This window comes from Myotis daubentonii, chromosome 8, assembly GCF_963259705.1.
Source record: "Myotis daubentonii chromosome 8, mMyoDau2.1, whole genome shotgun sequence".
Taxonomy (NCBI): domain Eukaryota; kingdom Metazoa; phylum Chordata; class Mammalia; order Chiroptera; family Vespertilionidae; genus Myotis; species Myotis daubentonii.
The window spans coordinates 63,905,227-63,918,243 of NC_081847.1; the positions used below are offsets into that span (position 1 = coordinate 63,905,227).

A 13,017-nucleotide genomic window follows, 5' to 3' on the forward strand; every position below is an offset into this window, starting at 1 on the left:
TGGGCAGCTGGGGAAGAGGAGGGAAAGGGTTGCGCAGAGCCAGGGGGCAGGAGAGGGGCACTTTCGGGAGAAGAGGGGTTGGGAATGAGGAGGGTGAGGGAAAGGGGGGGGGGCGGAGGGAAGTAGGAGGCCTTGGATTGGGAGGAGGAGCGCGGGAGGAGAAGAGGCAAAAGAGAAGAAGGAGGGGAGAGGAGAAGATGAGAGAGGGGGAGCGGGGTGGAGGGAGGAGGTTGGAGAGGGAGGCGGGAGGAGGGAGAGGCGGTGCCCGACGCGCCTTTTCAAGTCTCCGCGCCCCCATCCCCCCGCGGCGGCCCAGGGGGCGGTGGCGCGGCGTCGCCTCCCCCGTCGCCTCCCGACCCCTCCCCCGGCCCCTCCTCCGCCCCGCGGCCCGGCCGCCCCGCCGGCGGCGCTCGGGAAATATGAAGAGGCGCTGCAGCTGCGGCGGCAGTGGCGGCCCGGGCAGCTCCGAGAGGCGCGCGCTGCAGCGGCGGCCGGGGCGGGACGCGGCGGGGCCGGGCGCGGAGAGACCCGGAGCGCGGAGACGGTCGGGCCGGGCGCGCGGGGCCCGCCGGCGCCGAGGGAGCGCGCGCCCCGCAGCCCCCGCGCCGCGCCCCCCAGGTATGGGGCCCCGCGCCGCGGCCGCCTGATCGCGGGCCTGGCCCGGCCGCTCGCAGGCTGGGGCCGAGGAGCGGAGCCGCCCCGGTGCCCCCGCGCCGGAGCACTCGCCCCGCTCACGGTCTTCCCGGGCTGGAGGCGCGAGGGCTGAGCGCGCGCGGCGCCGCGGCGGGTCCCGGGGAGCAGGGGCCCCGGACGCCTAGCGGCTCGAGCGGTTCGGCGCGCGCCGGAGGTCCCGGAGGAGGACTGGAGATGTCCTGTCCGTGCCGCCTCCTGCTCACCTACCTGTTCCCGGCCCTGCTGCTCCACGGTGAGTGTCGGGGAGGAGGCGGGTGGCGACTGATGGCCCGGTGGAGCCCGAGGGTGGGAGCCCCGCGAGCCGCAGAAATCGTCCCGCGGAGCCTGTCTCCATCGCGGCAGCTCCCCGTCCCCGCGCCAGCCAAGCGCAGCCCTGCTCCCTCCTCACCCCGTTTTCTAGGCTGCGCGCCCCTCTCCGCTCGCAGCGCCCAGAGCCCCCGGGCGGCTGGAGCGTTCTTTCTGGAAGGGCGCAGTGCCTCCCACGCGGGACTTTCATCTCCTGAAGCGGTTGCCCCAAGTCCTGGGGGAAACTTTTATCCACTGTTGGATTTTCAAGCTGTAGATGTCACCAAATCGCAGGCTCCGCGATCTCGTTCCCGAAGTGTCAGTGCCGGAGGGGCTCTTGATGGGGCCCACGCTTTTATGGGACTGTAAAGAGAAACTGGGATTATTTAAGCAGGAAAACAGCTCGCGCGCGGTGTTTCTGGGCCCCTTGCTAGGACTCGTGTGTTTTTGAAAGGGTGGCCATGGGGTTCTCTCCCAAGCAGACTGGACGCAGCTTCAAGGCGCAGAGGACTTCTGATAGCCAAGCTGTGATCCTGGAAACCAGTCTAGTAAGTTCCCCGGAACCTGACTCCCTTTTTCCCTGGTGCCCTGGCTTGATCGTTTTGTTTCTGTGCTTCATGTGCCACCTTTTTCTCAGGAGCTTTAGTAAACTCTTACCCAGAGATCATCAGCGCCTTAAAAGCGTTCCAGGAATTGCTCTGAGAAAAAGAACACGATTGCCTGGGAGTCGCCAAGGCAGATTTTGTGCTAGAATGGTGTTGACCATTAGGACAGGCAGTGGCGGCCAACTTTCCTCAAAGGGGACACCTGACTGTTCAGTCCAGCGTCTCCAGCAGGAGCGCGGCTCTCCGTCCCCAGTACCTACCACGACCACCCCAAACCTCCGCAGATCACATCCCATCCGCACCCGCCAGGACACAACATTTCTGAGCGGGACCCACAGTGGATGGAGCTGCAGAATGCATTGTAGGGAGCGCTGCCCAGCAGGCTGTGCCCACCCTAGAAGACCTAGATGGTTAACCTGCAGGCTGTACCTGGCTGTGTTTTGTTTTGTTTCATTTTTCTATAGCCCTGCTTTGGGCAGGGTGCGTGGGCAGTGCAGCTCCACAGGCCTTGCAAACAGGTTGGGCTGGGCCAGACCTGCTTGATTGCCAAGGTGTCTTCTGAACTCTAGTGATTCCCAGACTTTAAAAGTCAGGATGGTAGGCTTGCAATTCGAGGGCCAAAGAGAGAAGGTATAATTATAGGGTTGCACTCCTAGGCCCATCTGCTTAGAATTACAGAGTAGTTTTCATCTTTGGCTGAAACATGAAACAAATCAGAGCCAATGAACAGATCAAACAGCAGCTGCCACACACACCAGGAAAAAAGAGGGTGAGGGAGATGAAACAGAGAAAACTGTTCTCTTTTTAAAAATCTGTTGTAATATCTGTGAAGAAAAGAGATAGTATGGTGAAATGACTTTAAAATGAAAAATTACTTAACATTTGTCAAAAACAGATTTTTTTTTATTTTTTGCATGAAACATTGACTTTTGGAGTACAAAAGCCATCCTCAGAGATGCAACCTGGGCCAGTTCATTCTGATCTTGTTCTCCCTCCTCTGAGAGGTGGGGGTTGTAATTATACTTCCGACCCCACTCCACCCAGCTGGGATTTTAATAGCTGGCAGGTAACAAGAGCCCAAGTATGTCCATAGGGAGGTCTGGGGATAGCCCCAAATCTCCAGATTCGAATCTGAGTTGGCTTGAATCCTTGGGATCAGGGATTACCCAGACCCAGCTGTGCCCCATGCTGGAAGAACAGGCTGAACTCCAGACTCTGGAGGACTGTGGGGCCAGACCCTGTGTGTGTATGCACACGTGTGCTCATGCTATGTGCATACATGTGTTCACACTATGTGCATGTGTGTGTATGACAAAGAGGATAAAAGATTAAAAAACAAAGGTTTGCAAAGTGTAATTGGATGACATGGATAACCCTACAAAAAGTTATCCCATTTAAAAGTGAATCTGCAGTGACAAAGTTATTAACATTGAAGTCCCCCAAAGGATCTACTTAGATCCTGCAGAGAATGTCCAACTCTAGGGAAGAAGATAAACGGGGTAGTTGTTCAGTGTATAAATCCTCAGGACTTAAGAAAGGCGTGTCATAATTCATTAGGATAAAGGAAAACACCAGGAAAGAATTGGGTATTCTCCCCCCCCCTTTTTTTTTTTTGCCTGATTTGAAGTAGTTTTGACCAAAAGTGGGTATTAATCAGCCTAACCTAAGAGAATGGCTCTGTCGTACTGTAGTTAGGGGTTTTGCAAGCACTTAAAATTCTGTAGTAACAGATGGTGCTTGATCACATATTTTAGTAGACATTCTAAGTCTGAAGAAATTAGAACTCTCCTTAGAATGGCTTAATGATTTCTTCCTGATAAATAAGCATTTTATTTTGCTAACCATGAGACACCATTTGTCTATTAATGGTAGTGATTAGTAGGTAAAAACATATTTCTGTGATTATAAATGTACTGTGACAAACATTAATAAATTTAGTTTTAGACATCATTAGACATTGTTACACGATAAGTCACATTAGTATGATTAAAAAGTACACAGGCCTTCATGAAGATTCTGTGTGAGGATACTATTAGATTTGGCATCCAATTTTCATTTTTTTGGTTACTTTTATTTCAACTAATTGCAAGTTATAAGTCACCTTTAGGTCCTATTAGTGAGAAAGTTAAGCTCTGGTAAGACTAGAGTCCATGGTTTATTTTTGCTGGTTTTTTTTTTTTTTAAACTGGAAATGTAGTGCAAACTCAAGTTCCAAATTTGATGGCATAAAAGTATACATGTCAGTGTTACTTTCCTCTCCCTCAACTTCTAAAAACAATTGCATTTCTTAATCCAAATAAAACCTATTGGCTGTCGTGAAGGTATGCAGCTGGAAGATGTCCATTATCACTGTTTTCGTTGCTTAGATGAAAAGCCACAAAAATCATTCCCTTCCAAAAACACCGATTAGCATGAGGTATTCCAGAATAAATGGTGCTTTAATGTAGAGCAAAGTGATAATTCTCTTTGATTTTAAGTTTTGGCGCTGATGTTGACAGAGATGTTCTTATTCCCCACTGCTGTTTACTTTTTGTAAAATTCATTGACTTTTCTGAAAGGTGAAGGCATTTTCTAGCTATTCCCTTTTATTCAAGCATATATTCTTTCAAAAATTTTTAAAAACTATATATTAACAAATGATAGCTTAATAAACAAAATGTGAGGAAATATTTTAAATAGGGTAAAAAAAGAATCTTAGAAATGCCATTTTACTGTAGATAGTTCTTGTAAACAAGAAAACATTGTCTTTTCTGCTCCTTTCCCCCCTTAGTCATAAAACGAAAATGTTAAAAAGGAATATGACTCATCTGTTCATAGCAGGGCAATATTCTTAGACAGATGTTAAATATTATCTTGTGAAATAAATTGACTTGCTTCAAACATATGGTGAAGCAGATCTATAATCGCCATGTTCATTCTTTTAAAAATATATATATTTTATTGATTTTTTTACAGAGAGGAAGGGAGAGGAATAGAGAGTTAGAAACATTGATGAGAGAGGAACATCAATCAGCTGCCTCCTGCACACTCCCTAGTCAGGATGTGCCCGCAACCAAGGTATATGCCCTTGACCGGAATCGAACTTGGGACCTTTTGGTCCGCAGGCCGACGCTCTATCCACTGAGCCAAACCGATCAGGGCCACCATGTTCATTCTTTAAAAAAAAATGTTTTTATTGATTTTATAGAGAGAGGAAGGGAGAGGGAGAGAGAGAAATATTGATGAGAGAGAAACGGTGAATGGCTGCCTCCTGCACACCCCCCACTGGGGATTGAGCCCGAAACCTGGGTATGTGCCCTGACCGGAATTGAACCAGCGACCCCCTGGCACATAGGACAGCATTCAATCAACTGAGCCACACTGGCCTGCTACCATATTCATTCTTTTTCTACCTAAATGATAAAAGAACTAAACATGTGTAATTGCATACTGTTTAGGGACAGTATAAAGAAAAGCCTAAAGTGTTTAGGAATAGAAACATAAAATGATAGATTAGTGATTATATACCTCTACTGAAAGCTACGTAGCAGGACCTGTCAATAGACTTTGCCTATAGAGTCGAAGTGATTACAGAGGAAACTTTAATAAAAAACCTGCTATCATCGTCCAATTGTGACTTCTCACTCTGTCAAGATTTTATATGTATAGGTCGTTCAGTTCTCTTCAATCGCGGAATAAAATTATCCTGGAAAGTCACATGATAGGTATCTAGGTAGAAAAGGGATATGATGTCACTCCAGAATAATTAATGGTATTCTGTTCTCTAAGGTTTTCCAGATGGTTCAGATACCCTACTATGTGCCAGGTGTCACTGCTTGCTAGGGACAGGAGTTGTGAGGAGGAGCAGTCCCCCTTTCCTGAAGAGTCCTGCAGAATATCTAGGGGTGAGGAAGAAAAGCTTATTGCAGAGCCCCAGAGCTGGGAGGATGGCGCTACCATTGACTGCAACCTCCCCTCCCCCCCGCTGGGAGTCCCAGCACACCACACACACACACACACACACACACACACACACACACACACACATACACACTCACGCGCATACACGCACACCATATGCACACAACTGTGCTGAAGAGCATGGGTGTGGCAGCAGTAGTGAGCTACAGACCCCAAAACATAAATTTAGCAATTGATGGCTCAACCCTGATATCTAGCCTGGGGACCATGGCATCAGAAGAAAAAGACGTAGAAAATTATCTCATGTTCAACTAAAGTCAAACGGAGCCAGGAATTTGAAATCTTGACTTCATTATACTTCTCTTTTAGATATGAAGTTTTAAAGATTGCAAAACCAGCTCTCTTTGCTTCAATCTAAAAAAAATAATGGAAGTAAAAACAAGAGCTTGTTAAGCACAGGTACCCATATGGTAGTATAATCTATTAAGTCTGTGATACATACATGCTTTTATTCCCAAACATGAAAAGCTGTGCTGGAGTTTATCTAGCAGTATTCACTTCAAAGCACACATTTACTGTAATGACTGCTTATTTAATTGGGCAGGGCAATTTCATGGCTAAGTAATTACCTGCATTTAATCTAATCAGTCTCATTTTATCTGCTTCAAGTTTTGAGGTATCACACCGGTTCTAACTTGAGAATATTTTCTCACTCTGATTATCAAAGGACTGCATGTCACATTATATAAAATACAGAAACATGCAAAGTGAGCTAGAAAATAATCATTTAAAACCCTCTACCAAGAGACAACCATTGTTATTATTTTGATATTATACTTATTTAGCCTTTTTAGTTGTTTTTGTAAGCATTGAAGTACATATATAGACACTAATCTGATCAAAGGTTAGTTTCCAACGTGAGCTTGGAAATTGTTTCCTTCCCAACTAATTTTACATTTCATTGTGTGTAACCTGGTTTGGAACTTTTGGTTCTAATCTAGATAGACAGGTGAAAAACTAAAGAACATATCTAGAAAAATTGGGAATGTGGATCTGGAATATACTGTCTGTACTTTTCCTCTCCCATGTAAGAAACAATGGTCCATGCCTAAAAGATAACCTCACACATAGAAGTCTCTCAACTCTTTATTGAATGTATGAATATTGACTTTCAAAAGGCAAGCAGTCACTGCACCCCTTCACCCTTCTGTGTGGTCCCATCAGTGGCCTGGGTTGCTCTTGAGGGCACCATGGGTTTAGGAATAAGCTTCGCTGCGGATGACTATAGTAGAAGCCCTATCTTTGCCCCTGTGAAAACTGCTGAGCAGTCCTTAGAATGCTCAGAATGCATAATCTGACCAATTCAGTTAGCCGGTCACACAGGCTTTGTATTTAGGTGTAAATCTCTGCAGAAATGGTCAACCCTAAGCTTCCTTTCTTTCAGGAAATCTGTTTGTTTGTTTTATTGGATAGCATTGGGATTTTTCACTCTCAGAAGAGTAGGCTATTGCAATTAAGATCATTCTACAGTCATTTAGGATTATTGTTGTGGAGTAATTTATTCCTTGGGAGTAAATCACTCATGATATATACATACATGCACGAACACACACACACAGGTGCACACATGTGTGCACATGAATAAACACTCCAGAACCCCAGGATCTCATTCAGTTCTCTGGAAGTGGTACTCTATAAAATTGTACCCTGAAGTCTTCAAGAATTAATTTGTTTTCAACAGGTGAACAATTTCCTTCCAGAGTCTACTTTTTTCTCCTACACTTGTCATATTATTTGTGGTACATTATAACTTCTTCTGGGCCCAGGTCATGGACCCTGAAGCTGGAGACCATTCTGTAGTGAAGCATTCTGATAATCTCCTGATTCCCAATTCCACTGGACTGGGAACAGTGCTAAGGAGAGCTTCCTGTGTAGTTGGTATCATGGGCTAGCTCTTTATGAAACACTTAACAGTAAAATGTGGTCCTCTACTTACTCTTTTCTTTACCTGTATAGTAACTATCATTTGACAATTGAGACAAAATATGCATAATGTGGATTTAAAGTGTTTACAAACTTTAGTTATCACCATTATTATAATTATTGCTTTATACAGAAAAAAGGGCACATATCAGATGATTTAATCCAAAGCTACCTTGAAGACTGAAAACTCACAGCTACTTTCTTACTTTATGGTTGTTGTTTAATTCTTAGAGAAACTTTTTTCCTTGGATTAATTTACAGCAAAATCTTAACGGGAACCCAATTAATTAGTCTTTTCAATTAACCAAAACATCTAGAATCCTCAAATAATAGGCTTTATCACTCTTGTCTTATAAGAAAAACAAGCCTGGGGCGGGGAACCCCTTCATGACTTAAACAGAGCTGTTACCCTGTTCACTCCAGTACCTCTGTATCTCAAGTTCTGTCCTATGGGCAGTGATGTTCCTAGTGACCTTGAGCCACTTTAAGAACCTGAGTCATCTGAGAAAGATCATCTTGTCAACTGCATTCAACATACAATGACAGAATTTTCAACAACCAAATATTGTGATTAGCCAGAGCCTCCTTCATCATCTCTACCCTTGTTCTCTGACATCTAGGCCAGTGAGACCTTAAGAGCTTCAAGGTCAGAAAAACTTACCTTTATTCTCCTTTATGCTTCCGGCCTCTAAAATATGTTGAGTAACAGTGAACAGGTATTTGTTAAACTGAGTGGAACTTGTCAACAACCACAGAAACCAGCACTTTGGGTTCTACCCTCTTCTGCATCAGTTAACTGTGCCTGAGAGCGCTGTGTCTTTACTCTGAGCACTCTGTCCTTCCTAGAGCTCAGAGTGAGCCTGCCTCTGGATGACTTCTACCGTCATTTTACCTGTACTGTTAGCTAGGAAGGACTTTTTGAGAGCGGTCTAAGAGCCTAATTATTATTTAAAATTACAACAGCTAACATTTAATGAGAACTTTGTGCCAGGCCCTGTGTTAAAGAAAAGAAACCAACTCTAAGAGATGAGTAGTGTCATCCCCTCTTTGCAGGTGAGCAGATTGAAGCTGAGAGGTTAATTTCAGGTCACAGCGCTAACAGTATGTTTCATCAGTAGTAATATATATATTTGAAGATCTTTGCAATGGGTGTATATCTTAAGGTCAGTGAGGCTTCAGTCTTTGTTAGCCTGCAGACGGCAGTTATGAGAGGATGACACTGTCTTTGCCTGGACACAGCTGCTCATCAGATGCACAGATGTCATTACATCGCTCACTTCCTTTATGTGCATCCCTGGTACCCTGTATCTTGAGTTTAGTGGCAAATAGGCTGGTTTTGAAAATAGAGTAAACATTTGAGCCAAGCATGCTGTCTCTTTTTCCTCCATAATTCTTATAAATTACACTCTCGGCACAGAAGAAAAATTACTCACTGTGAAAATCAGACAGGCCTCTTTTTTTAAATCCTTACCTGAGGATATGTTGCCTCCTGTACACTCCTGGACTGGGGATCAAACCCACAGCGTGGCTATGTGTCCTGACTGGGAATTGAAACTGTGACCCTTCAGTTCATGGGACATTGCTCCAACCAACTGAGCCACAGCAGCCAGGGAAGACGGGCCTCTTGACCGAGCAGTGGAGTGCTGTTTGACATTAGTGAAGCAAATATTGATCACTGGAGAAAGAACTTCAATTCAGTATCTCCTCACAGGGAAACAATCACTTGCTTAGAAAGAGAGACATCAACAGAAAGATGAGGATGTGTTTGTGTTGTGTTATTGAGATAGGTGCACAGCAAAGGAATTACCTGTTACATATGACGCAATGCAATAAAGGCAGGAGATTGCCACATCTTTTTGAATAGGTAAAAGAAACGTCAAAGCAACCAGAGGCTGCTGTGCATGATTCATGGATAGCTAAAGACTGTCAAGGCAGCATGTCATCATTTAAACACAAGTGCTTTTGCCTTGTAATAAAATAATGGTGTATCTTAACAATCATTGAAGTCTTGGGTTGGATGAAATCCGTTAAGTGGCACATCCAGTTTTTAACTCAAGCAGCCTAGCTCTGGAGATTTCACGCATATCCACTATCCTCCAGGCTTTTTATCTTCATAGGAAGACATTTTCAGGGTTTAAAGGGTTTTACAAATCAAGTTTTTAGCACATAGCTTGGTTGATAGTGAGTTGATGGCATCTTTACTGAATGTTTAGTGTCATATTTAAAGGAGAACCTTCCTCAACTCCCAGTGCCTCATGACTTGAATTCAAATCTACTTTGTTAGCTGTATCATAATTGATTACCAGACAGCATGTTGTACTATGTTTTATTTCTTGACTTCCTAACAAGGAATTCAGGAAATGGTTCCTATCATCAAGATAATTATTTGGGGTTGGTGGAGGTCCAGTAAGTTGTGTCTTTCTCTCTAGTTCAGAGCTAATTGAGAGATCCACACAGGTGTCAGGCAAATAGGGATCACATTAGAAATCATGATAAATACTTGTTCAGAAGACACAGTATGGACAGCAGCCCATGGTAGGATGGCGAATAGTTCATCCCTGGATTTCCACCTGGTACAGTGCCACAGCTCAACAACTGAAGGGGCAGGGTCCTTACCATCATGTGGTTTTCCAATCTCCTTTTACAATCTTCATTTAGTTGAATCATACCCATAGTGTCTTTGCCTCGTTGCCTTTCACTTCATTTAAGCTCTGTGAGAACAGTCGAGGCTGCTGTTGCATCCCAGGGGAGCATTTTACTCAGAGGAAGAACCCAAGATTGCCCCTGTGTAGACTTGTCTTCTCAGACCTTTCGATGTGAGACTTTTCAAAAGACCTTCGATAGAAGTTAACACTCTGATCAACCTTCTGAATCTTGGCAAATTTCTGCATATTTTATAAATGTTTGCATGTTATCAACCTGTAGGTCTGAGTTTCTCTAGTAGATTTTCATCATGTTGGTATAAATCGCTGTATTCTGGGTCTAACTTTTCATTTTCAAAATATCTGTGATAAACCATGGTTACTTTTTGAAATTATTCAGTTGTATATAATTGCCTACTCATAGGTAGCATGCTAATGGATGCATTTCATCTATTTTGCATATATTTAAATTTTATTTTATTTTTACTTTTTTTAAATATATTTTATTGATTTTTTACAGAGAGGAAGGGAGAGAGATAGAGAGTTAGAAACATCGATGAGAGAGAAACATCGATCAGCTGCCTCCAGCATATCTCCTACTGGGGATGTGCCCGCAACCCAGGTACATGCCCTTGACCGGAATCGAACCTGGGACCTTTTAGCCCGCAGGCCGATGCTCTATCCACTGAGCCAAACCGGTTTTGGCATAAATTTTATTTTTGTATGTATGTCTAGCTAACATAGTGCTGAAAATGTAGTAGATACATAATAAAGACCTATCGACTTGTTAATTACGTCAGTAGTGAATCTCAAAGGAAACAGTAGGCTTTCAGATTATAATTCCATTTGTTTTCATTGCTTTATTCTCAACACTAGACTGGTGAGAATTTACTACTGTTTGTAGGATAAACTAGTTATACTGCAGATGAACTTAGGCCTAGTATTCCTTTACCCCTGGGAAATAAAAAATGTGCAGCCTTCTTGTAATCACTCTCAATTTTAAACTCTATATTGTGTATCTAGTCACCGACTTTGTGGGGGTGAGGAGGGGCTGGACTTGGAGGATATTGGGGGAAATGTCATGCCTCCATTGTGGGGCAGGTATATGACTTGCTCCACTGATAAGGCATCCATTTGGAGACTGAGAAACCAGAAGACACAGGCCCTGATGCGAGCAGATGGGAGCCACATGAGGGAGCAGATCACAATTAGAAGTTTTGGGAGTTGTTCCATGGGCCTTTTTCCATTCCATCAAAATTCCCTTTTCACTGAGGCTGGTCTCCTCACTCTTTCCCTTCCTCACCTAAACGTGCCACTGACATGTCACCCTTCCTGTCCCATCTCCCTTCAGTCTCATCTCCTCCTCTCTAGGACATGTCCGTTTCTCCCCTCTACATGCCCCAGTAGCATTCGTTTGTCAGCACTGCAAAACTGCTCATTTAGATGCATGACCTTTTGCTATTTCATAGATGCATGGATCGGAGCTCAGGCTTTGTTAGGAACTAGCCAAGTGACCTCATGCAAGTCCATGTTCATTATCACCCTAGACCTGTTTTCTCACCTGGGAAATGATCTCCAGGACACTTCCCACTTTGGACTGTGTATTTCTGAAAGCAGAGGCAGTGATAAAGCCTGGTGGGGTCAGGGTAGGTGTGTGTTTCCCACCCGCATTGATTTTCCTGCCACAGAGGTGGGTCTTCAGCCTGATGCGTGTCTGCTGTTACCCACCTTCCCGCTAACTCCCACTATTCTTTTTCAGGGCTGGGAGAGGGTTCTGCCCTCCTTCATCCAGATAGCAGATCACATCCTAGATCCTTAGAGAAAAGTGCCTGGAGGGCATTTAAGGAATCACAGTGTCATCACATGCTCAAACATCTCCACAATGGAGCAAGGATCACTGTGCAGATGCCACCGGCGATCGAAGGCCACTGGGTGTCCACTGGGTAAGAGGGCCAGGGCAGGAGGGACCGGGGAGCACACTTCTGTGGGAGGCCCTTCTTAGGGCTTCTCGGACTCAGATGCACATAGGCTTTATATAATGTATGATGATTCAGGTGTTGTCTAACTTCTAAGAGCCAAACAACGCTTTGAAATTCTGGTTGGTAAAGAAACAGAGCTGAGTACTGTAGAAATCGCAGCTAAAGCAGAGATGATATTGCACCACAGGGTGTGAGTGAATAGGTCCTTGTTTACTGAATCTGTGGGACCACTCCTGTATAAAAAGAAACCATTAGCAAGTGAAATTAGGAGTCTGTGTTTCCCCAACCCTGAAACATGACTTGCAAGTTTCTGATGGTCTAAATATTCCAGCCATATTCTGGTAATTTAATATGTGGCTTTAGGGTTCTAAGAGTAAGTTAAAAGGTTCTCAAGCTACCTCTACTAGGCAGGCTGTAGTTCTTGGATTCTTTTCGAGGCTGCGGAGCTGAGATTTATCCCAGTTTGAGCTCTGGCTTATCTTCCATTAGAGCTTTTAAAAATAGCCTAGTGGCAGACCTGCAGTTTTTCTCCTACCCATTAAATTGTTGAGAATTAACAAGGCTAACTCTGGGATCTGATCACTTCTCCCCTGCAGCCTCTGGGTACCTTGGGGAGGGATCAAATAAATATGCAGAAGGAAAAGGAATTTTATAAGATGATGAAGACCCAGAGGCTTTTTTCCATAAAAAAATGGAGTTTCTCAAAATAAGTACATGATAAATATTTGCACAAACAATGTTACTGTGATGTCCTTTTTAAATAATTTATTGTTTTATTTAACAAATATTTGCTGAGTATACAAATAATAACTGTGTGCCAAGTATTATTCTAGATTTTGTGTTTATAACAGTGAACACAATAAACATGGTCCCTGTCTTCAGGAATTTTACAAATAAACACACAAAGAAGTACTATGATGAGGGGGGAAA

General features: G+C 44.2%; 1 protein-coding gene across 2 annotated transcripts in view; it reads left to right on the forward strand.

The window, feature by feature from the left end:
- Nucleotides 1–310: 310 nt before the first annotated feature.
- The window catches only part of APCDD1 (APC down-regulated 1), a 28,077-nt gene continuing 15,370 nt past the window's right edge, over nucleotides 311–13,017 (forward strand). The window contains exons 1-3 of one of the 2 annotated variants that reach the window (XM_059706645.1): nucleotides 313–925; nucleotides 1,461–1,526; nucleotides 11,868–12,051. In XM_059706645.1, coding sequence (XP_059562628.1) covers nucleotides 11,972–12,051 — 80 coding nt within the window. In that variant the 5' untranslated portion in view covers nucleotides 313–925; nucleotides 1,461–1,526; nucleotides 11,868–11,971. Of the gene's footprint in view, nucleotides 926–1,460; nucleotides 1,527–11,867; nucleotides 12,052–13,017 lie in introns of both variants that reach the window. The other variant, XM_059706644.1, reaches the window with a different exon arrangement.